Source organism: Poromitra crassiceps (genome assembly GCF_964638095.1).
Source record: "Poromitra crassiceps genome assembly, chromosome: 3".
Lineage (NCBI taxonomy): Eukaryota > Metazoa > Chordata > Actinopteri > Beryciformes > Melamphaidae > Poromitra > Poromitra crassiceps.
The window spans coordinates 86876725-86902634 of record NC_139625.1 but is presented as its reverse complement, the minus strand read 5'-3'; the positions used below and the strand labels follow the sequence as shown (position 1 = coordinate 86902634).

Below are 25910 nucleotides of genomic sequence, written 5' to 3'. Positions count from 1 at the left end.
AACAATGAGAAATGCTATCCTGGAGTATGGATGCATGTTTGATTGTTCAATAGCCAATGTTTTATGGAGTTGGAGAAGGAGTTGAGAGATGTGATGTTTCTCAGTTCTACGGGTATAGTGTTCCAGGTATGTGCTGCTCTGTAGGAGAAGGCTGTTGTCGGATGTTGTCGTCACTGGTCGGATGACGATGATGATCTGATCTTCTGCATGTTTTTAATGGGGGGGTTATATACGGAGGAACCCCCTGGGGGAGCACGGGGAGAACATGCAAACTCCACACAGAGAGAAAGGCCCTTACGACGAGATAACCCACCTGGGCAGTAGGCACTGAAGATATGGGGGGGGACACAACCACGGCACCCACAGTGTCCCAGACGAGAATCGAACTCAGGACCTTCTGACTGTGAGGCGACAGCGCTACCGACTGCGCCACCGTACCCCCATGTCCTGCCCATGTCTCGGAGGAAGCATGGAGCCAGTTTCGGCTCTCCCCAGATCGGCAGAGGGTGGAGTAGCAACCAGGATAAATAAATTAAATTCGCACTAATGGGGGATAAAAATTGGATAAAAAATTATATAAAAAAAAGATGTGATTTGGAAGGCGAACAGCAGCTCTGTGGGATGACTGAAACCTTTTGCCCAAGTATGAATGAAAAAGGTTGTGCAACTCCTGTCGAGCGACACTTGTGAAAAATATTGAGCGCCTTACCATAAATCAACCTTTACCCCATTTTTCTGATTGGATCAAAATTGGCGTCAACCTCCCACTATCCAATCAGACATTGTGTGACATTTTCAATGTGACATTTTCAACTCAAATCGAGTTACACACAATAACACACCACGGTTGTGGCGGTTGCTTGCCATCCACCTTGGTTGGCTTGTCTATAGCACGGTATTGTAATATTGCGGTGTTTGTGACAGTAAGAAAGTAGCCGACTGGAAATGTTTTAATGTCTGGCCAGTGGCCATTTAGCTGACAGCTGGCGCTTATGGAAAACCCAGTCCTAGTCCATCCCCGATTAGCATTTTTGGTGCGGGATACTTGGTAGGATTGAAGATTGAACATTAATTTTAACTCATTGAGTGCCAGCCACTTTTGGAGAACGGACGCTCCCAGTGCCAGAGTTTCAGAGCGTTTTCAGTGATTTCTCGAGGCCCACAGAATATTGTGTGATATTACTATGTAAACACCGAACACGCACAAAGAACGATGAGACTCTATTGTATCAGCAGCAAAAAAAAGTTTATTGATATCATTTTCCGTTCTTTACTTATCAGCCGGAGAAGATAGGTCAAAAACAGAAAAAATTGGCATTTCTATCTAGAAGCTGAGATATTGAGCCTTTTGTGAAATAGAGCATTTCAAGCAAATCATTGACTCTGAAACTAATATTTTCTGACCTGAAACATCTGAACAGTAATTTCCTTCAATATAACAGCACCCAGACCCCCCCTCTACTGCAAACTCCTCCTCCGTGGGTGTGTCATGATGTTGCTGCTCGCTCTGAGTGCTGCTTGTGTCAGGCGAGTCTCTGCTGCCTGGATGGCGGCCGCTCGGCGGGGCAGTCTGGATCGGGCTCGCTCGTTTCTGGGGTTTCGGTTGTGAGCTGTGAAGCTGCGTCCGATTCTGGGCTTTCTGGGCTTTCTGCTGCCCTGCGTGCCCCACCCCCCTCCTCCTCCTCCTTGGGAGTGTCTCTGGGGCTCTGCTGCGTTTGCTCTCGCTCTGCTTTTGCTCTGACTCTGCACTGAAAAGTGCGCTGCATCCCCCCGCTTTTTCACATCGTGTCGCCGGCTCCCAGCTGAGAATAATGTAACTTTTCAGAAAGACGCTGGTGTCGCCAACTAAATCATATGGAGGGGCTATTGCAGCGGAGACGGAGGGGCTGTGGCAGCAGATTGACTGCTGTTCACAGGCACAGCTAACGTTATGCTTCATGCATATCGATCGATGCGATTTCCGTTTCCTCGTGACTTCTTCTCTCTTTTCTCCTGGCTTTTCTCTAATCTGGAGAGCACTGTCGCCACCTAATGGGTCCCTAAAATAGCTTTTACACATTCAACATGCCCCAAAATTTTACAGGAGATGGATCTGGCTTTGATCCACGTCCCACCGTCAAAAAACGCAATTGACGACTTTAGTCGTCAATGGCACTCTACGTCACTAAAGCAATTGACGACTAAAGTCGTCATTGGCACTCAATGAGTTAATAGCCTGTGAGTAGGCTAATTACATTACAAACAAGGAATTTGACTTAGAGAGCAGAGCAGTGATCACATCAACAGTAGAAGATGGAGCAAAACAGAAAAATAAATCAATGAAAAACAAACACTAAATGATTTGGGTTGGTCATAATGAAGCATTGGTCCTTTATAAGATATCGGACATCTCAAATCTGCCATTGACCTCAGTGAGCTTTACAAGAGATACAGCCCCTGAGTCAGGAATTCTGGATGGCAGCAGATCTCTGGTTGGGTTGTCCTTTGATGTCTGCAGAGATCAGGTGTGTCCAGATACATCTAATCCATCAGGACAGGAAGATGGCGAGCACAGCAGGAAGCCAGCAGGTCCGATGGACACCCCTGCCCCCTGGTAATCCACCATGTCACTGCTTGTTTAGTCATGCATTTTTGGGGTCAGTAACATGAGACGGTGACACAGATCAAAGCTCCATTGAATGTTCTGGAACAACCTAGAAGCACATGCAGATTTTCCAAACTTCGGTCCACACATCATCAACGTCATCAACTTCTCCACTCAACAACTTTGAAGGAGTTTGGGCGTTTTACATGCCTTGCTATGCATCTGCACTGTGCTTGTCCAAGGTGGAAAGACTAGTTTTGATCACTTTCCCCCACATTTGATTGCTCAAATTGAAAAGTTTTATTTCAATGTTCTCAGTGAGGATCAGTGAGCAGATCAGTGGGGTGTCGTAGTGGCTCAGTTAGGAAACGTGTGCAGTATACCATGTACCAGCAACGTGTCCCCATCTCTCCTGTCTTTCTCCACCATAAACTAGCAGAATTTCTTTTCTCCCAATGGCTCCATCAAGAGGCATTTGAGCGCCTGGTTAAATAACAGTTAAATAATCCAACAATTCCAGGGGTCAACATCAGAACTCGTTAGCTGCTTTACATATCTCAATCTGTTTGTACATGTAGGCAGGAAAGGCCTTTTGCGCTGAGTATGAACTTTTCCAAAGGTGACGTTTGGTTCCCTAAAACTCCTGCAGCTCAGAAAAGGAACGGTTTTCTTCTAACATGCAGTATTGCATGTTAACTCCTCCCTAAGGATTGGATAATTGCGACGATCCATAACTAGCTCATACACAGCTACTCTGGGCAAGGCTAGGCAAGTTTATTTGTATAGCACATTTCATACGCTGAGTCAATTCAAAGCTTTACATGAGATAGATGAAAAGAAAAAAGCAGTATTCCCATGCTGGGTATTCCCAGCATTCGCTGTGAGAGAGAGAAAGAGAGAGGGGGCAGAGAAAGAGAGGGAGAGACAGAGAGAGGGGGCAGAGAAAGGGAGGGGAGAGAGAGGGGGCAGAGAGAGAGAGGGAAGAGAGAGGGGCCAGAGAAAGAGAGAGAGAGACAGAGAGAGAAAGAGAGAGAGAGAGAGAGACAGAGAGAGGGGCAGAGAGAGAAAGAGAGGGGAGAGAGAGGGGGCAGAGAGAGAGAGGGGAGAGAGAGAGGGGGCAGAGAGAGAGGGAAGAGAGAGGGGACAGAGAGAGAGAGGGAAGAGAGAGGGGGCAGAGAGAGAGAGGGAAGAGAGAGGGGGCAGAGAAAGAGAGGGGAGAGAGAGGGGCAGAGAGAAAGAGAGAGAGAGAAAGAGAGGGAGAGAGAGAGAGAAAGAGACCTTTGATGTTCCTTTAATAAAACATCACCGTCACTTAAAATGCAAAATTAAAACTCACACGTTGCTGAATTGACCCCCCACACCCCCACACTAACACCCCCCACACCCCCACACTAACACCCCCCACACCCCCACACACGCCTAACCCTCCCTGACCTCTTGGACAGGGGGTGCTTATAAAGCACTCTCCATCTACAGCCTGCCATGCTCTGCTCACCCAGCATCTCCTGCCACTGGTGCTCCCTTACCTCCTGGAGAGCCCCGACGTTCCTGACCTTGGTTACTGCCGCGTACAGGTCCAGGACCCTCCCCTTCAACTCCCCAAACATCCCCAGGCTCGGAGTCCCCCTCTCCTCCTCCCTGCCCCCAGTCTCAGCCGACACCATTATAGAGGGGAAAATGGCAGGCTCCTCTCCCCGCGGCTTGCGGAGCACCTCCAGGACTGGCTCAGAAAGTGACCCCAGGACCTCAGTTTTCAGTGTCTCCAGAGGCCGGTTGCACCAACTGGTCTTAACTATGCCTGGTTGTAACTCCTACGTTGGTCTTAGTTAAGACCAGTCTTTAGAGTGGACTTATGCATGTTGCACCGACAGCGCTTACGTCTGGTTTTAACTACGCCGGTTGTAGCGATGCACATCCATGTGAAAGCCCGGGAATGCCCACTGGAATACGGCACGCGACCTGTTTAGAAGAGTGCGCTGACGTCAAATGATGCTCCGCTGACCCCGTGGTCTGACACAAACTGTAAATCCGGTGACAGCTCTTCAATAAGTTCAAACAGATAGTCTCTCCGGCAGAATCGAAACCTCTCAATCAGCTCGTCATTATACACGTCCAATGGATTGCTTCTGTCCCTAATTACTCTCTCCCGTCTAAATGGCCGCTCGTTGTAGAGACGATGGACGAGACGATGTGCAATTTTCAAGCTGCGCTGTCACTATACTGCACCTTACGCCTGCTCTGGACTAGGCGTAATATTTACGCCTGCCCTGGTCTTAGTGAGAAGAAGGCTTAAGCTCTCCTCAGCAGAGCTCGTGCCAGGTGGCCCCAGCTGCTGCCCACACTGTACAGGAGTCTCTGGGCAGCCTGAAGTCTGAAGGACTCTGCTCTCTAGGTCCATCAGTCCTTGACCTCCCTCAGGCACCGGTAGGTAAAGGAGCTCAGCCTTCAGCCAGTGGTGCCCCGACCAAAAGAAGTCCACCAGCTTCCTTTGCATATCTCTCAGGAGCCCACTGGGCGGGTAACACTTTACACGAGGACGGTTCCCTATGGTGACGGGGAATTATTTTATCGTTAGTGCCTCCCTTTTAGACGGTGACGGCGAATTTGGGCTTCGGAAACCACACATTTTGAAACCACCTTCCAGAGTGGAATTCTTGGTGACGCTTCCCGCTGAGGGCGCCGTGTAATCGCTTGAGACCGCTTGAGACGGCTCATTTCAGGAACTCTGACGTGCCTGCACACGCGACACACGCGATTACGCCATAGCCGTGCGCGAGTTGGCAACCATTTTCAAAATAAAACGTCAGTATGAAAGAAGTTTTGGCAACATTCAGAATTAAGCTACACTGTGGCCAACTTCAGTGACATGTTCATAACGTTACTGCTGCGAGGAGTCGATGGCTGTACCCGGTCGGCATTTAACGTTAGTTACAAAAGCACGTCGACAGTGTTTTCTCACTGCCAGTAGCCTACAGTAGGGTCTGACAGATAGCACACTCAGCGCTCCCGGTCCTCGCTGCTCGTTAAAGATTTCTAATAGGCGTTATTCTGATAAACTGGTCACATACTGTATATGTTACGTTCTCACCCGACAAATATTAAAACTTTAAAACAGTTTGGGGTTTATTTTAGCTTGAAAACAGCTTTTTGGCAAGTCTTAAATGACTGTGGTAGGCATACGCTACTTCCGTGTTTAAAATACGTCATGCAGAAGCGTCCTTGTATGGGCAAAGAATAAGGTGATCACACTGCCACCTAGCGACCTGGCATGTACATTACGGCGTTTTAAAAATTCAACAGCGCTCATGTAAACAGGGAGAAGGTGTGAAGGAAAAGGTGTGAAGGAAACGCTATTGTGTCGTTTCTTCCAGAAACTGTCCTCGTGTAAAGGGCCCCTACGTCTCAGCTCCCCAAAACTTACCCCCTGCACTCTCCTGTGAATTAAGGCTAGGAGCGGCTCAATGGCCAACGTATAGAGAGAGAGACAGGGGGAGAGAGAGAAAGAGAAAGAGAGAGGGAGAGAGGGAGAGAGGAGAGGGAGAGAGGAGAGGGAGAGAGGGAGAGAGGAGGGAGAGGGGATTGGTGGGGATTGGGGAACAATAATGTCCTCTGTTTGCTTTAGCAGTCCCACTAACCTTCTACTCCCTCCCTTCCTCCATACAGCCCAGCAGCTACATCATTGAAATCACTTATACCTTCAGTTGTGTGTGTGTGTGTGTGTGTGTGTGTGTGTGTGTGTGTGTGTGTGTGTGTGTGCGTGTGCGTGTGCGTGTGCGTGCGTGTGTGTGTGTGTGTGTGTGTGTGTGTGTGTGCGTGCGTGCCTTGTGCAGTGTAAAGCCCCTTTTAGACTGGTCAAAAATCACACGCAGCCCCCCCTTCCCCATTCAGCATAGCGCCACCTACTGGCAAGTTGTGGCAACACAAAAAAGTGGTTTAACTCGAGAACCGTTCATCCAATCGACTTCAAACTTGGGCAGTGCGCTGCTGGGAACCCGACAGAGTGCAGTGCCGAATTTCGTAGCGGCCTGATAATGTTGTTATAATACAGTTGGATATTGATTTTGAGAGTGTCGTTGGATTTGATAGTGCTGCTTAGGCTAAGGTCATGGGTCAAAGTGCCTTCCTGACTGACAGTGCTTCCTCTTGGCCTCTCTTCAGATGTGTCAGCCAGCTACATTCAACAGCTGGAGAGCAAGCTGAGGACGCTGGAGGACCACAACAAGCAGCTACTGGCACAGGTAAGGACCATCACTGTCCTCTGTCACATGCCATGGGCCTTGCTCTACTAAGGGTAGTCCCTCTATGGATAGCAGAGAAGAGGATCCACTCTCCTCTATCTGTGATGATGCTATGTAAATCGTGCGTTCCTTTATCGCAAAATAACTGGGATGTGGAGGTTAAATGACATCACATCCGTTTTGTTAGCGTTCCATTTGCAGAAAACTTGAGCTGGGAAGAGCTTGGTCAGATCCAGTCGCTAGCCAGGCTAGCCATTGTTAGCAATAACAATTGACAATATGGCATTTTGCGGCATTTTGCGCATACAAACACTGCAGCCTCATTGTCCACACAGATAGAAGTTAGGCAGTGCTGTGTGTACAGCTGATTTAATGAGACACAAACAAGACAGAAGTGCTAACAACATTACTACGATTATAACTACTGTTGTTGCGCGGCGCAGCCATTTTGGACTTTTGAGGTTGGGTTCTGCTGAGGCTCCTACGAGTTTGGAATGGGACATACCAGCTCTGATGACGTCACCGCCCAGCTCATGACCTTTGAAGTCGTAAGATTACCAGTCCCCAGTTATAAAGGAATGCAGGAAAAGCCATTTGACACATGCTTGTGTGATAAGGGGCTATAAAGTGAACTGAACTATCACATGCCATGGTGCATGTACTAATTGTCTGTCTAATTTAATCAGCGTGACATCAGGACAACAAAAAAGCACTTCCGTGTGCCACTGCAGCAGTTAACTAGTATTAAATAAAGCTGAAAAGCTGTGCCAAACAAACGTTAATATCTCTAACTCACTTATATCAGAAGTAGCTAAAGGGTCCCATCTATAATATATGTATAGTGTTAAAGTTGTGTGAACTGCCGCAGTTTTAAAATGTGGGAATTTAGTAAAAAGCTGCTAGAGTGAGATACACTCAAGGCTGGCTCCATAGGGTCCCATTATAGAGGCTGAAAAAAGCATAAAACATAAACTGCGATTTCTCAAACAGTACAAAAGTCCTAAAATTGGTGACTCATTTAACTTTTTAGGGGTTCAAGCCCCGAAGGGCCTGAAAGGCCATAACTTCCACGCTGTTTGTCCAATTTTCAAGCAAGTTTTTCCCACCTGTTCAGGTGAACCTGCTCTACAAATTTGCCTGAAGGACCCTCAAGGTCCGCCTGGAAAGTTTTTGAGATATTTTGAAAAGTTTGGAAAACACATTTTCGACATCTGACCGATTTCCACCAAAATCGCCAGGAAGCATCTATGGAGCAAGCTCTACAACCCTGATTTTTGGATTTTTGAAAACCCGGATTTTTGAAAACCCGGCGGAATCTGTTGAAGCTGTTTGTTTACCAACATCCTGATCCCTTGTACTGGATGGAGGATGGTTGGGGCCTTATGGGACCATTATACCACTGGCCTGAAGTGAGCTCTTGCTTTTATAAAACGGTTACCAAGCATGCCAATAAAGTAATAGACAACTCCAATTTAAATAGTTGTTATTCATAAATAATAATGTTCCAAATAAAATAGTCCCTGCTGGCTGCCTGTACATAGAGTGAGGCAGTTGCTGTGCAACGTACTGTAGGTAAGTTACAGTAGCTAGCTAGCAGCTAGCAACACGATTTCAGACGGCAGCCTGTCTTTATTGTCACACGAACACATTACAACACATGCATGCGGCCACAACACACACTCATGCTGACGGTGGCCGGTGAAATATGTCCTCTCCATTTGACCCATTCAGGCTTGTCCTTTCCTCCAGGGGGCAGGCCAGGAGCAGTGGTCGCTATTTCTTTCCGATTTAGCAAGTAAATTTGGTAGTTGAAAAACAGAATTAACTCAACGACTGAGCAACAGATTTCAAAAGCTAATGTTTCAGTCATTCAGTGGTGTTTTCAGAGCACAGTTGCTAACCCAATCAGAGGCAGAGTAGGGCGGGACATGGCTTTGCTATCCTGGGGAGAAAAATACTGCGAACCGGTCTGCAGCGCTGCTTGAACACCGTTGTAAGACGCGGCATGATACTGAGTTCTGCAAAGTATAATGACGTCAAAGTAATGAACCAATCAGATCACTTGATTTGAGGTGCCCATTTTATATGTGACTTTCAATATATCGCTCCACCCCTCTTATCTATTGTCTATAAGGAGAAAGTAGTCTGGAGCTGTTTTGGGATGGGGTAATCATTTCATGCTTTGAAAGTGAGAAGTAGGGATTTGTTCTTCTCCCCCTCTCTCTCTCTCTCTCTCTCCCTCTGTTTATGTCTCTCTCTCTCTCTCTCTCTCTCCCTCTCTCTGTTTATGTCTCTCTCTCAGGTGAATGGTGGGGAAGTGAAGACGTTGAGGAAGGGTTTGTCTCTATACCATTCAGAGTCTCAGGTCTCACAGTACCAGGACAGCAAGGTCAACGTACGTACACTCACCTAACAAAATTGTGTCTGTGTGTGTGTGTGTGTGTGTGTGTGTGTGTGTGTGTGTGTGTGTGTGTGTGTGTGTGTGTGTGTGTGTGTGTGTGTGTGTGTGTGTGTGTGTGTGTGTGTGTGTGCGTGCGTGCGTGCGTGCGTGCGTGCGTGCATGCGTGCGCATGCTTGTGAGACTTCCCAATATCCTAGAAGCAATAACGGTTCACTATCCAAACATAACATAGGCTCATAGAAACCCCCTGCCTTGTTTATCTAGCTTTGGTTGTCTCTACCAAAAGCTAGCCTGTCCTTTAGACCTTCAACTCTCTCTCTCCTTCAATTCAATTCAATTCAATTCAATTCAACGACTGCTTTATTGCCATGACACTGTGAAGGAAAGAATGAAATATATTCCGTATAAATAGTAAAAAAAAGCAAACTACGAAACAGATTGGTGGTCTACACTTTTACTCTTCATTCTGTATTGTTTTCATTTCCCTTCCTGTGTGAAAACAATAACTTTTTGCAGCTGAAATGACCCTTCCCACGTGAAGTTACTTATCCTGACAGTGTTAAGCCCGACATGCACAGGGAGAGAAACTTGACGCTCGTCTTCTCTCTCAACCCTCTCTCCCTTGACAGATGATTTTTTTTTTGTTATAGCGTAGTTTTGAGCCCCTGTCATAAGCCTCTTCTAAACATGAACTGCGGATTATAACCGTAGAATCAGGTCCGACTATCCGCCGCAGTTACCCTGCTAGATATGACTCAATAAACCACTTAATCACTTTCTAAACATGGGGAGAAGCTCCCGCGCGGTTTGGAGCACAGTGCTGCTGCCTACAGAGGCTACAGAATAGGCTACAATTCTCTCCTCTGGATCAATATGTTTTGAATGCATTTATTCCTCTAGTATTCTTCTCAGAGATAAACTTTGCAGCAGGAAATATAGCCTTTTGTTCGGCACGTCATTCTGAGCAAGCTTGAGATAGAGGCTGTTGGATCATCCTACCTGTCTGTCGCTCTGCCGTGCAGAGGGGGAGAGAAAAAAGGCAGCGCTGCGGGGGGAAATTATGCAACTCTGTCCAAACTTATTCAAATTTCATCATGACATCCAGGGATAAGCTATGTTTTGCTAGCCGATGTGTTTAGAACATTATTGTCACGTTGTAGTCTTGCTAGTGTAGCGTATTATGCCTGCTGTATTTAAACTGCCGTGAGATTTGTTTGAGGAGCACTTATCAAGACGGGGATGGAAGTGGGCAGAGAGGGAGGGGGGAAGCTCAGAGCACATTGGTCATTCTGCTGCTGCTGTTGTTTTGGTAAAAGTAATCCAAAAAAGTAGTGTAATAAGTAACGAGTTACTCTACACAGACAGTAATATTGTAAAGTAACTTAATACTTTCAAATGAAAGTAACTAGTAATATGTAGTATATTACATTTTGAAAGTAACTTGCCCAACACTGCTCACGACTCACATTTTTCCTTAGTCATTAAAGGAGAACTTACCTCCAAAACACTTTTTTTCAGCTTTTAACCAATATATATGACTTTGGGGGTGATGTGTGAAGAATTCTGGTCAGAATTTTCACATTTGACACCAAACTGTTGCCATTTTACCATTTGTATCATTTTTCAGCAGCATATCTGGCATAAGCGCCCTCTAAGGGTGGAAGTCTGCTTTTTTTTTTTCTCAAATGAATGGGAGATTTGGTACAACCTGACGTCAGGTTGTCCCCAAAGACTATGGGATTTCAAGATAATTACTCCCCTACCCCCCCTGTACCCTTTCGGCTCCTCAGAACTCCAAGCCTATTCCTATTGAAGTTTGCTCTTAAAATACTGAACCAAACGTCGTCAAAGTTGGCACATGTCTTAATTATAGTTAGTTTCCCGCTGAATGTGTCACTACTTTATTAATATCTTACCTGGATAAGCTCGAATGATGATGTATATATTATCAGTCCGAGTTGGAAGCAGCTGTCTCCAGCCCAGGCAGGCGGGAGCGGGCGGGAGAGAGTCGTACTGTATCATGCACTAGCGCCAAGCTCCGGGGGCGCGCGCAGCAGAAGCTGGGCTCTCTCGGTGTGTCTGTGTGTGTGTGCTCCTCCACGTTGACTCGTGTGTGTTTTGCTGCGCGGATTGGGTTTGACCGTTTGATCAAGCAAGTAGCTCCTGTGCTCTTAAAATACTGAACACCACGTTGTCATATTTGACATATGTCTTCATTGTAGACAGTTTATCGCTGAATGTGTCATTACATTATAAATATCTTACCTGAATAAGCTCAAATGCTCTTATGCCTGGTTCACACTACACGAATTCAGCCCGATATTAGACCGATTTGGTCGTGCGCGACAGATTTTCAGCGTCGGGCCCGAATATGACCGTCGGGGACGACGATCGGCCGTCTTCACCTCTTGTAGTGTGACATAATCAAAGACCAGCGTCGGGACCAGTCGGGACGTCTAGGACGCCTCACGACGCCCTGACGAAAAGACTGGCATGTCAGTCTTTTGGACATGGTTTCGCCTAGTGTGACACCCCGGAAGACAGGTATCAGGTCCTGGGGAGACCGCTCCCCGCTTATAGTTTTCATTTGCAGGTTAAACAACATGTCACTTCGCTGAAAAGGCCTGAATTTTACAATATGTTTTGAAATAAATGTTTAAAAATCGATTGTGTGTTAAAAGCTTGTGTTACGTTTTCATTGGCGTTAATACACTAATAATTAATTTCAATGTCCGCAATTCAGTTGGTTGATGAAATCGATTTGTGGTGTGGGAGATTCCAGCTGTCAAAAGAAGAGAAAAGACTTGCTCCTGGCCAATCCCGGCGCTTGACTGCTGCGTAGGCGGGCACAGGTGGTTTTTGCGTAACCTATGTGCGATTCGAAATAACGCCTCCCCGCTCGATACAGATTTCGCCCGCTCCGCTCCGCTCAAAAGAATAAAAGAGATAAAAAGGCCAGGGTGTTTTAATTTGCGTTTAAACGCCTGGGCAATGGGCATTGCTCACTACAAATAACATGAGCTCAGCAGAGTCGGCTGCATGCTCGTTTCTCTTCCTTCTCTCTCGCAGCAGCTGGAAAGAAAATAGTGGGCGTGCACATGAAGTATTGGAGGCTGGAGCGGACAGTGCATCACAGTAGAGGCTGTCACTCATCCAAATAACGTTAATTCTGCAAGGGATATATATAGCACCTGGATTACATCCATGTTTCACATAGGGTTGTGTTTTGATTTCAATGTTTTATTTTGTCCAATATTGAAATGTTCTACAATTCCATGTTGTGCTAACATAAACATTATTTCTATCTACCACTTTAGCCTATTTAGGCTGATTTGGTTGCTATTTCTTGTTAATGTATTGGCCTCAATGCATGCTGGGAGATTTCGTTCACAGGTCCGCCTCCCCGACGACCTGTGAACTCGCTGACGACAGCAGACGACGTGATGACGGTGGCATACGATGCTCTGTCGGTGTTAAGCGAGAATACACTTGTAGTGTGGCCAGTCTCCCGACCAAGACATGCCACGAATTGATGGCAGTATGATGGCCTCGTCTGACATGGTGACATCGTGAACGACAAAAAATATCGTGTAGTCTGATCCTGGCATTAGAGGATTATCACACGAGTCTGGAGCCCTTTCTGCCGGCCAGGCAGCAGCTCGTAGGCACCCTGCCTTTTAGAGCGCGAGCACGAGCTGCTGTGTGCTCAGGCAGCGGGGACGCGCGGGCGGAGCTCTTCACATGGAGGTCTGACACTGCCCTGCGCTGCAGTAACTTTTAACAAGAATCACGAAGAGCCCCAAAACGCAAATTAAAAACGGATTTCATTGCGCGGTTTATCGCTAGTTGTACGAGGGAATGACGTGGAGAAATCTCGCATTGTGTTACCCCAGAGCGGGGGGTTTCTCCTATTGTGCGGTGTGCTGCTGTAACGAGCCCATGTCACTTTGCTCTCGTAACGTAGTTTGACACTCTGCCATAGAGATACATGCAGAAAAATAATTAAATTTCTAGTTCGCCACTGAATTACCAAATTGATATAACTTTCAACCATTTTCAGATTTTCTGTTTCCATACAGGCCACCAGCGTTGGCTAGTTGTTGATATTTATAAAGATATTGCCCCTCTCAAATAAATTATTTTTGAGGCAGTAGGCAAACTGTAATGGCGTCGATTTCCGAAAAAAAATCTTGACTTGAACACAGCCAAAGAGTCTAGTATAGACAAGAGCATATGTCATTTCTTGGTTTTTTCCATAGGTATTTTCAAATCACTGTTCTAATACATATCTAGGGGGTAAGTCCTCCTTTAAGTCGTGACCAGATTTTCAGAATTTAGCCTAACTTTGTAGCATCATTTAGCCCCCTTTGCAACAAGCTAGCATGGCATGTTGGTACCAATGGATGCCTTATGGTCTTCTAATTTCATATCATACCAGTACCTTCACTCTATCAACTATCGAATGGGGGTCCGTGGTCTAATTTGTGTCAGTTTAGGGGTCCTTAACATGAAAAACTTTGAGAACCACTGACCTAAGGTATTTGTTGACAGTTGTCCTGACAGAATGAGAAGGGAAATGTGAGCTCAACTCCAGCAGAAGCAGGACCTCCTATATTGACCTATTAACAAGCCTATGTGAGCGACTGATTGATCCTCTCCTGTTTTACTGCAGCTACAGCAGCTTTACTGCAGCTCCGGTCACCATGGGAATGCATATCCCTGCTTCAGCTTTCCTGCTCTTCCTGTTCCTCTCCTTCTTTCCCTCACCATCTTTTCCTTATGTAGCCTGATAGTCTACTCTCTATATATAGACTGCTATGTGTGCTCTATAGAGGCACGTCATCAATCCGGACGTCAGCCATACTGGAGATACTGAATATAGACAACACAACCCAAATGATCCAAACTGGCAACTGTTCCTGTTTATTGTTGCTTCAAATGGTATATTATTGCAGTGTTTCTGGCTGTACTAAGCACCAGGGAAAGCTTTTGAATACTTCAGATTGCAAAAGCTTAGCCTCAACAGAGACTAAGATTGATTCTCAAAGCTCCAGCTCTGCACAGATACTTAGTATTGCTCAGAATCCACTGTGCCCTCCCTTCATATAAGCCACAAAATAACAGTACAGTACTCGTACTTAAAGGCACAGTTGTTGTCCGTCACCACACCACATCTTTCTTAAATGTTGCATCCTTTTCAAATACCGAGGGTTTGTCTTAGCCTGCTAAACCATCCGGGTCACATGAACTCACATCCTGTTTGGTTCTGGCCTCCAGCCCGCACATGGGCCAATCAGGGTCCTGCCTCGTAGTGACAACGCAATCAGGGCTGGAAAAAAATAATAATGGCGTCTCCCGAAGCAACGAGCAGTAACGTTAACATTAGTAGAATAAACAGCCGTATATGCAGTTACTGCAGAAATAGACTCAATAACAACAATTCAACAAGAACAGCAGTATGCACCAGTGGAGTTTCTTGGCGGAAAAGACGTTTTCACCGTTCTTCCGAGTGGATTTGGATTGGACTGGCTGAAGGATTACTGTGAAAACACACCGCACGCGTCTCCTGCACGTAAGCTGCGCGGCGCGACCATTTGCGACCTTGTGCGCAGCCAGTTTTCATTAGGACACCATGTTAACAGATCTGTCAGACCACACCGAATTGCGCGCAGCGCGCCGCTCAGCTCAGCTCCGCGGACGCTCAGGGCCGCTCAGCTCAGCCTGGAGTTCTATTTTCCTGCGCGGCCGTCTGCGCCTGTGAGCGACTCTGTCAAGTTGAACAGATCAGATAAGGGCAGACAGGAACTCCGAAACCGGACATTCGTCAAATAAAACCAATTTCAAAGTGAAATAATGTTTATTTACGTTGTTGATTGCCCCTTTGGAAGTGTGAAAAGAGAGAAAGAGCAATGGGAGAGGGGGAGCGGCTTCTAGGGGCTCATTGCCTGCGGAGCAACAAGTAGAGAGCTAGGACTCGCCTTCTCTCTACAACAGCACGCACTGGGAAAACGGGAGGAGAACAGACAAATGATGCAATTGCATTTTATAATGAAGGTAGCCATTAACTGTTATCCCAAACATATTACTTTAGATATTTATGTCATCATTTACTTGGCCATGATAAGGAAGACAGGAGATCTGGGGCAAAATATATAGTGGACGAGCAGAGCGCGCAAAGAGAGCTGCGCTCTCTGTGTGGACACTTTAAGCGACTTCTGCGGAGGTGCGCTGCGCGGCGCATGCGCGCAATTTTCGCCTCTGGTATGTCCCCAGCGTTAGATTTGGCAACGCTGATTGGCTGATGGACTGGATTTGGTGATGCTGATTGGCTGAAGGAAGTCTGTCAAGGGAAGTACACCCACTGAACTGACTGTTGACAGATTGCAGTCCAGACTGATACGCAGAATGAAACAGAATGCGATTTCATGTGATCAGGATGGTTTTAAGCAGGCTATGCGATAGATGGCGTGTACATGTGTGTGCGTGCAAATGAAGCAGTGGTGCTGCTAAGTCATTCTCTGTAAGTTTTAGCAGCTTTCATACATTTTCTTTTCTGTGGTTTAGACCAGAGGTTCTCAAATGTTTTTCAGCCAAGGACCCCTTACAAGATAGAAAATATACCGGGGACCCCCTCATTCTGATTTGTGATTTTGGGCTAAGCTTAATTGTTTCCACGGTAACGTGCTTGACTTTTAATTTGATAGGTTTGTTATTAGAATGTAATCCATGAACCATTTTAGATTTAAAGCATAAACTATTTTCATTGAACTATGAAGATTTTGCAATTTTTTTTTTTTTTTTTATTACATTACGTCATTTAGCAGACGCTTTTGTTTTGTCCAAAGCGACTTACAATATCACAATTCGTCAACAGTACAGAAAACCACTATGCAACACAATCAATGACAGCCAAGATATTTTGATAGACTAGCACCATGTAGGAAGTAGTTTGAGAAGGAATAAGTAACATGTAGCATTAAAAAAAAAAAAAAAAAAATTACCTGAAAACTTTTCGCGGACCCCCTGGCAAAGTGCCACGGACCCCTGGGGGTCCGCGGACCCCCATTTGAGAACCACTGGTTTAGACCCATTCATTGTCTCATTCATCGTCTCATTCATCCCAGTACCTCCATAAAGGCTGCGCATCCGTTACTGACCAAACCGTAACTCTTTTGCCCTGTATGTGAGCTCCTCTTGTACTGTTGTCTAGGTTCTGTATGTGAGGTCCTCTTGTACTGTTGTCTAGGTTCTGTATGTGAGGTCCTCTTGTACTGTTGTCTAGGTTCTGTATGTGAGGTCCTCTTGTACTGTTGTCTAGGTTCTGTATGTGAGGTCCTCTTGTACTGTTGTCTAGGTTCTGTATGTGAGGTCCTCTTGTACTGTTGTCTAGGTTCCATCATTATGTTCTAGATTCCTGTTGTGCTTGTGATTAAAATGATGATGAACAGTGAGTGTCTCCTGCCTCCCCAGGGTGCCAGTCGGACCCCCAGCGGTGAACCCTCACCTACAGCGACCTACCTCCCTCTTGGGCAGAAACCAGAAGCTGTGGTCCATGCCATGACGGTAGGCCTCACTCCAGATGACTTCTACTGTGCTCAACGGGAAAAATCCCGCTGTCCCTTCTAGGAATGCATATAGGTATCGGATGGTATCGGTACCGGGTCCAATACTGACATAATTTACGGTATCGGATGGTATCGTATCGGGTCCAATACTGGCATAATTTAGGGTATCGGATGGTATCGTATCGGGTCCAATACTGGCATAATTTATGCTATCGGATGGTATCGGGCCCGACACTGGCCCGATAGTGACATGGCCGCTAGGGCTGTGAATCTTCACTGGCCTCACGATTCGATTCGATTACGATTCAGAGGGCTACGATTCGATTCGATTCGATTACGATTATCGATGCATCTCGATGCATCTCGATGCATCTTAAATCGATGCATCACTTTTTTCCGCAATACATGAATTGTTTTTTCTCACTTTCTTTTTTCTCACTGTGTGGCTACTTTTAAAATAAAAGTGCATTTGGAATTGCATTGTATTATGATCCATAATTAAAATAAACAACTGCATGTACTTATAAATTATATTATAAAAAAAAAAAAATTTAATAATCGATTTTTGACATTTGTGAATCGATGCAGAATCGTGCACATCCGCATCGCGATGCATCTTATAATCAATTATTTTTGACACCCCTAATGGCCGCACCCTATACCACTTTACAGCATGCAATGTAACGTTAACCTGAAAGGACCATCTAAAAATAGATTTCCCCACTACACCAGCCATCAGGTTGTGTTTTGATGGTGCATTCAAGGCCATTCAGTAAAAAATGATTGTGTTCAAATGTAATCTTGTAAAATATAAATAAACTAAAGAAAATGACTAAAACCCATAATGTTGAAAAGTGATCTTTGAATTTAACACGGAAAAAAAATCTGTCGACTAATTACGTACTCGTATCGTAAGTACCCAAATGTATATAAGTACCGGTACTTGTACTCATACTCCTACTCGGTCTGCAAAAAAGTGGTATGGGTGCATCCCTAGTCCCTTCTTGGGACATGCACAAGTCCACCTATGGTGAAGATGACTTCATCACGGTGCACGTGTGTGTCTCTGTGTGTACACAGGTGCTGGAGGTCCATGAAAAGCTGGACAGGCAGATCCCCGGGGACTACAATGAAGATCTCAGTGAGAAAGAGAAGGCCATTGTCAGAGAAATGTGCAATGTAGGTTGCCGCCTAACCCTCTGCCTTCTTTCATTTCAGATATTCAGAGATATATATATATATATATATATATATATTTAAGCAATATCACACGAGAGGGAGTGCATTGTTGGCTAATATAGGCACTGCTGTGATTCGGTCGCAGGCACGAGGCCGCAGGCCGAGTGCCGTAGATAATCACAGCAGTGCCTATATTAGCCAACAATGCACGACCTCGAGTGTGATATTGCTTTTATACAACAGTTCTATTAAACAAAGCTGATTAAAAAATATGACAAAAAGCTGAGAAAATAGATGATTTCTGTATTTATTCCTCCGCCAACAAAAATAGTCCCCCCAGCCTTCCCTTTGCAGAAAATGTAGCCTAATCAGCCCGCCTGGTCAGGAGGAGGCATAGCGCCTGCCTGTAACAGAGATCTCCGTGTCTTATCAGCGGAGACCGTTTTGAGTCCTTACCCTGATCGTCGTAACACAGCCAGTTCTCCGTCTTTTGAAGCATGCTGTTAGATTACAACGAACTACCGGTAGTTGTGTGGCTTAGCCTTCCAAAATGTTGCCGTTAGTTTTTTTAGAATGTAATACATAGAATTGGGAACGTTACATTCAATTTCATTCAGACTGTCTGCCTGGCTCGATAGCCGCCATTTTTCCCCCGGAGCGAGGGAGGGTGAGAGGAGGGAGGGTGTTTTACAGTAGTGGCTGAGAGCGTAGTGGCACAGTGCTCCAAGCAGGTCGCGAGGCACATTTTTTGCAACATCATCCAATCAGGGGGCATTCCCTGGCAATTCACATGGACGCGCATTGCTACGACCAGCATACTGACCAGACGTAAGCCGTGTTGGTGCAACAGGAGAGTCCATGGTCTTATAAGACCGACGTAGGAGTTACGACCAGGCATAGTTAAGACCAGTTGGTGCAACCGGCCCCTGGAGGTTTCCGCAGAAGAATGTTGCTCCCCCTCGTCCTCTTCTGACGAGCATTCATAGTTTAAGTCAAAAGTTATGTTAGGAAAAAAATCAATTTGCGCGCTCGGTTACGCTTTGAATGACGTTCAATGTAACGTGGCTGGTGTTTGTTTTGTTGATTAGAGCAGCTGTGAAGCGGAGTGATATAGCCTACACTACACACAGTGAAGCGCCAGTGCATTATCGTGAAATATAGGCACTCGTAAGATCCCTCTTGTCCAATCAAATTGCTCGGCCGGAACTACCTGTTGTATAAATATATATATATACATATATATATGTCTGGCGTGTCATGTGATGTTACTGTGTGACGTCATGTGATGTTACTGTGTGACGCCATGTGATGTTACTGTGTGATGCCATGTGATGTTACTGTGTGATGCCATGTGATGTTACTGTGTGACGTCATGTGATGTTACTGTGTGACGTCATGTGATGTTACTGTGTGATGCCATGTGATGTTACTGTGTGATGCCATGTGATGTTACTGTGTGATGCCATGTGATGTTACTGTGTGACGTCATGTGATGTTACTGTGTGATGTAATGTGATGTTACTGTGTGATGCCATGTGATGTTACTGTGTGATGCCATGTGATGTTACTGTGTGATGCCATGTGATGTTACTGTAGCCGTTTTCCCACATGCGTACCGGAAAATTACCTGTAAGTCAATATCGGACATTTCCCTTCACACTTCTCCTCTGGCATGTGGGAATCTATCAGCGAAATTGCCTGTATGTGGGGGGGGGGGGGGGGGGCGGCACTGCAGAGCGGGTGGGGAGTGACGTGTCGGCAAAACTCCGAATGGTGAAATAAGTTTGCTTGTTTATCCGTTCACCTGCATCGCGTTGAAGCACTTTTTACAGACTGGCTTCATTTGATGTGTCCGGGCTTGCCTTGGCTGTCGGCAACGTAAGCAAAATACTTCCACTTTCGCTTCGTGCATTTGCTTAGTCCCTGTCGGGCTGTGACTTAAGGAGGAGTCGGACTGTGGCCAGAGAGCGAGCAGAGAGGAGAGGGGGAAATCAGCACAGCACACCCACACATGAAGCTGACATAGGCTACTGCTCTTATTATCACAAGATCATTTCGCCAGTTTGCTTTAATGTGCGCGAATGATTAGATTATGCCCGCTGGAACATTAAGCAACGTGTGTACACCTCGCCATTGAGAGTGTCGCGGAAAATGACTGCACCCGTTTCTCACTAGTATCCGCTAAAACGCATACCGCTCTTCTGACAGGCTAGAAAGTGGTGAAATCTCCGCGACGACGGGGTCGCGCTTATACCGGCACGGTGCCTTTCTCACATGCAGGCATTAGACCACATACCGGTCATTTTGCGGTACAAAGCGCATGTGGGAAAAGGGCTTGTGTGATGCCATGTGATGTTACTGTGTGATGCCATGTGATGTTACTGTGTGATGCCATGTGATGTTACTGTGTGATGCCATGTGATGTTACTGTGTGATGCCATGTGATGTTACTGTGTGACGTCATGTGATGTTACTGTGTGATGCCATGTGATGTTACTGTGTGACGTCATGTGATGTTACTGTGTGACGCCATGTGATGTTACTGTGTGATGCCATGTGATGTTACTGTGTGATGCCATGTGATGTTACTGTGTGACGTCATGTGATGTTACTGTGTGATGTAATGTGATGTTACTGTGTGACAATGAAAAAGGAGAGCCGGCACTCACGGTAGGCTAATTGAAAAACAGCCTTTTATTGGGCAGTGAAAAAATTGGACGTTTCGGCTTCAAGCCTTTGTCAACAAACAAACAAAGGCTTGAAGCCGAAACGTCCAATTTTTTCACTGCCCAATAAAAGGCTGTTTTTCAATTAGCCTACCGTGAGTGCCGGCTCTCCTTTTTCATTGTTATTCATTATCCAGGCACCCGGTCTGTTTTTCTTACAAGGAGTTGTGCGCTCTACCTCAATTCTAATGTTACTGTGTGACGTCATGTGATGTTACTGTGTGACACCGTGTTGTCTCTCCCTCTCAGGTGGTTTGGAGAAAGCTGGGTGACGCTGCTGGGTCCAAGCCTTCAGTCCGACAGCAGCTCTCAGGCAACCAATACAAAGGGCCTTTATAGCGGTCAGATGTCACCCCAAGCCACCAGTGGTCCCAGTAGATCTTCAGCACTGTGTTGTGTTGAACTACATGTAAGACCTCCTCATCCTAACCCAACCCCCTGGCCATGGCAAAACGGACTCTCTTACACCTCAGGCTTGCCGGAGCAGTTTTCCGAAAGCGAAGACTGGAAGACTATATTGCCAGTCTCAGCTGTTTGAAGGATGACATTACCCATGTCAGCCATTTTCTAGAGCCAGTCCAAAGCTGTGGGTGACGGAGAAGACAGCAGCAGAGTTTTCAAACGGCCATCCATTCTTTGTCCATGTTGGACAGGGCTTGGACAGGGGTTCCCCATGGGGCCTAAGGAGGTGAATTCCCCATTCATTTTTAAAATTATGTTTGGCTAAATCCTTATGAAAATAGGTTTACTTGGACAAACCAAGCAATTCAACTATGAGATTAATCATGGTATCATGAGAGACCATAGAGCAATGTGGAGTGGATGTTACAGGGTTACATCACTGCAGTTGCGCATGCAGCGTGGTAGCTGAAAATCTGAGGAAACGAGTGAAACCGAAACTAACTGTTTGCCAATCTGTCCATCGAGCCTGCTGTCTGGGTCGGTGTTGTATGGTGCCCTGCGTGCCCCACCCCCTTCAACTGCAAACTCCTCCTCCGTGGGAGTGTCTCTGGTGGCTCTCTGCTGCACGAATTTTCTGCTGCACGTTTCAAAGTGCGCTGCACCCAGCGTCTATTTTCACAGCGCTCCGCCGTTTTTGTGCGCCGGCTCCCAGCGCTTCCAGCTGAGAATAATTTAACTTTTCAGAAAGACGCTGGTGTCGGGTGCTCCTTTTCTGGCAACTAATCATATGGAGAAACTATCGCAACAGAGACAGAAAGGCTCAATTGTGGGAGCAGATTGGCTGCTGTTCACAGCTAACGTTACAGCATGCATCGGTTTCCGTTTCCCCGCGGCTTCTTCTACTCTTTTTTTCTCATCTTTCTCTAATCTGGAGAGCACTGTCGCCACCTAATGGGTCCGTAAAATAGCTTATACACCTTCAAAATCCCCCATACTTTTTCAGGAGATGCATCAGGCTTTGATCCACGTCCCACCGTCAAAAAACGCAATTGACGTCTTTAGACGTCAATGGCACTCTACGTTACTATTTGAATTGACGTCTTTAGACGTCAATGGCACTCAATGAGTTAATGGAATCCATATCCTCACATTTCCATCTTTCACCTTTTAGAAGTACCCAGATACCTGAGATTCTCATTATTTTCTAATCAATCAATTATGATAAAAATGTCACATTAAAAAGTGCTGGGAGATACATGAGGATAAAATGACTGCATTCCTCCGTGCTGAGAATGCTTGCGGCTTTTAAAGGCTGTGATGATGAATTATTTATTATATTACTCTGCCAGTCAAAAGTTTGGACACATACTCCTCCCCCACATACTCCTATTTTCCACATTTTTGAATAATAGCAAAGACATCAAATGTAATTATGCAGCGACCACTTGTCTAAAAATATGAATCTCAAGCATCTAAGCATACGCCTTTAGATCAAAATGTTTTTGAGAGAATGAAAATCTATAAGTACAATAGTGCATTCAATCAGATGGGTCCAAACCTTTGACTGGTAGTGACGCTAGGGAACAGTTCAGGGTTGGGCTGGTGTAGGGCTCCTACTGTTCATGGTCATGTGTGGACAGGTGTTGAACAAAACCCTTCCAAACTTCACAGAACCCTGTGCTATATACACCCTCCATGTCGTCACTGTCCTATACACCCTCCATGTTGTCACTGGCGTTGCCCTCCTCCTTCGTCGCCTCTTCTTCACTGGCACTCTCCTCATAGTTAGCCAGCGCATCGAGCGCCTCGTACAGCCTCTTCCTCGCCTTGAACACCAGCTCCTCCTGCTTCCTGTCCTCGTCGGTGACTATGAAGGCCTTGCCCGGTGGCCGGACGGTGTTGAGCCGGGCGGCGTTGAGCCAGTCAATGAAGGCCTTGTGCCAGTCAATGAAGGCCTTGCTGGGATGGTTGGTAACCTTGGTAACCGGCTGCTTGAAGATGGAGGTTGTCTGTCTGACTGGGAGTGATGTGTTCAGGTCAGGTTTGCCCTTGTTCTTGTTCTGGTTGTTGTTATCGTAGTGCAGTCTCTGCCGGTTCTTGTTCCGCTTGCTCATCAGCATCTTCCCGGTGCGGAAATCAAAGAAGCTGAGGTCCATCTGGTTACCAAGGTATTGGGCCAGCTGAGGCTGTCAGGATCGGAGTTAGACGTGTGGATCTATTCGCGGGTAGTTGACGACCACGGGAAACTTGGTAGGTCTGGAGAAGCTGGGGTGCTGTGGAACTTGGTAGCTTGAAAGCTGGGGGCTGCACTGTTCGAGGTTTTGGGAACGGTTGCAGAGGGATTGCAGAAGTTGCTGGTTGCAGGAGTTGCAGATTGCAGACGTTGCAGAGATGGGTATGATCCTAGTTTAGATTATGAATCACTGGCCAGAGCCTGCCGGAACAGGCCTTTATAGATCCGAGCATGACACCACCTGTGCTATGACATCATACCGTTTGTGACATCATCAGAGACATGACATCACCTGTGCTATGACATCACTAGCGAAAGGCATGAAAGACACTTATGAACCATGACATCATCAGTGATCGATGACATCATAGTCGGAATGACGACGTCAAAGTAGGAATGATGACGTCATCCTAACAGAGGCTTGCTCCGAACCCTCTTCCCAGACGGAGTAAAATAATAGACATCCTTTTTCCAGCTGACAAACCCGACTTTCTGGTAATTTCTTCCATTTTCCAGCCGTTGTGGAGAGCAGAGCAATCCCTCATTTTGTTCATTTCCCACGCAAGTTGCCTATAAATCCACTAAACTTGCGACTAGCGACTAGTCAACTCGTATTTAAACAAGGCTAATATGCTAGGTTACGGCCAGCACGATTAAGCACAGCCTGTTGTAGCAAGCAGCGAGTGGTGTTGTTAATGCGGAGGGCTCTTGGTCAATACTGATGTCACTGATGACATCACTAATGATGTCACAATGTCTATGACATCATTAGTGATGTCATCAGTGACATCAGTATTGACCAAAATCATCTTATGACACACACTGATGATGTCACAGGCATTGATTATGTCATATGCATTGTGACATCACTCCATCAATTGTGGTTGTTGGTTACACTCGCGCAATTGTGACATCATTGTGATGTCATCAGTGAGTGATGTCATCAGTGATGCAAAGTTGTGCAATTGTGTGCTGCGCATGCCAAAGAGCAGAGATGATGTCATAGGCACTGATGATGTCACAATGTCACAATATCATCACAATATTTATCAGTGTCAGAAATTATTTGCCGAGTGTAACCAAGTAGAGATGGTGTCATAGGCTATGACATCATCAGTGTGGGCAAACTGATGATGTCATAGATGTCATAGACATCATCAGTGACGTCACTCAAAGCGCTGGCCAAGAACCTAAGTTGGTGACCAAAACGGCACACAAATCGATCTGGACAAAGCCGGAGGATGTATGGCCCACGCTGAAGCGCGGGCCAAAAGGTCTCCTAGCCTCAGCTAGGAAGGATGACATCACTGATGACATCATCACTGATGACATCACATCATTAGGTAATTAGGGCAATCACCTAATTAAAAAATCCGGCTCTGTCAGGTCACCTGCACAGGTGCTCTTTACACCCCCTGAAAGTTTCAGCCCGATCGCACGTAAAATGGCATAACTGTGTCCAGCGGACAAAAATTGAAACAAACATTGCCCACTTGCTCCCTTTTAATGTGCTCGAGGGAGACGAAGGGATATCTTCTGAAATTCTTGAAGTTGGATAGATTGGTAAAGATGTGATGTGTGTGCACCATGTTCAGTCTTCATATCCTATTATCATGGGATAAGAGCATGTGTGATCTTATTGAAGGAGTGGCTGAGTTTCAGCAAGGTTCAATGGCCTGAATGCAGCAGGTGACGTACAGTACATGTGGTAGCCTGTACTGTAAGCTATGGGGGCCACATGTACAAAATGATCAGTAATCGTTTGAACAAGGAAAACAAGGTTTATTTGTATCAGGGATATTCCTGAAGTTAATTCTGTTTGAATTTAGGGCTGCTAAAACAATTTGTTTTGTTTTGGATAGTCAGGCATTACTTCAGTTTGACAACAGAGAGACTACATCACACAGTAGACACACTCAGTCTTCAAACATTTGCAAAGTGACTGTCAAAAAGGCCAGTAATGACCCGAAGTGAGGGGCATTTGGTGGATTGAATTTCCAGTAGATCTTCTGGGGCGCAAGCTGCGCTTTTAGGTCCGGTTGGAGGGCTGCGAACGCCTCTCGCAGTTCGCGGTCACTTCCTCGAAAATTGGTTCCCTGATCGGATAGTAGTTCGGAGGGTTTGCCTCTACGAGCTGTAAACCGTCTCAAAGCCATGAGACAGGAGTCGGCGTCCAGGCTGGACAGCAAGTCAATATGCACGGCCCGTGTCGTCATGCAGTTGAAGAGTATCCCCCACCGTTTCTCGCTCCTTCGTCCTATCTTGATCAAGTAGGGACCGAAACAGTCCACTCCTGTGGAGAAGAAGGCAGGTTCATATAGGTGTCTGGCAGTGAGGTGGGATGTGGTCCGCTTGGCCACCGGCCGGGTGTAGGTACGGGTCTACACGTTGTTGTCCAGTCCAGGGGAAAATTTGGTGACTGTCCCCATTGGCCAAAGTGTGTGCAGGAGCTGGGGGTCTACCCAGCAACTGCTGTAGTGAGGGGCCTCTGGTGGCTTGAGTTTCCAGTTGAGGAAACTCAGCGGCGTGAGGTCAGCGCGGGAGCTGCACAGGAGCTGGGGGTCTACCCAGCAACTGCTGTA

At 46.2% G+C, this 25910-nt stretch overlaps 1 protein-coding gene and 1 pseudogene across 2 annotated transcripts in view; one reads left to right on the top strand and one right to left on the bottom strand.

The window, feature by feature from the left end:
- ccdc85ca (coiled-coil domain containing 85C, a) overlaps positions 1 to 21032 on the top strand; it is a gene marked incomplete at both ends in the record, with an annotated part of 54563 nt that extends 33531 nt beyond the window's left edge. The window contains 7 exons of the mRNA XM_083633205.1: positions 2533 to 2593; positions 4084 to 4316; positions 6743 to 6822; positions 9125 to 9217; positions 16694 to 16786; positions 17869 to 17967; positions 20943 to 21032. Coding sequence (XP_083489331.1) covers positions 2533 to 2593; positions 4084 to 4316; positions 6743 to 6822; positions 9125 to 9217; positions 16694 to 16786; positions 17869 to 17967; positions 20943 to 21032 — 749 coding nt within the window. The remainder of the gene's footprint in view (positions 1 to 2532; positions 2594 to 4083; positions 4317 to 6742; positions 6823 to 9124; positions 9218 to 16693; positions 16787 to 17868; positions 17968 to 20942) is intronic.
- Positions 21033 to 22804: 1772 nt separating this feature from the next.
- LOC310773331 (methyl-CpG-binding domain protein 3 pseudogene) lies at positions 22805 to 23873 on the bottom strand (annotated as a pseudogene). Its single transcript has 2 exons — positions 23749 to 23873; positions 22805 to 23281 (listed from the first exon to the last, which is right to left on the bottom strand). The product of its transcript is annotated as a methyl-CpG-binding domain protein 3 pseudogene (transcript).
- Between the last annotated feature and the right edge of the window lie 2037 nt (positions 23874 to 25910).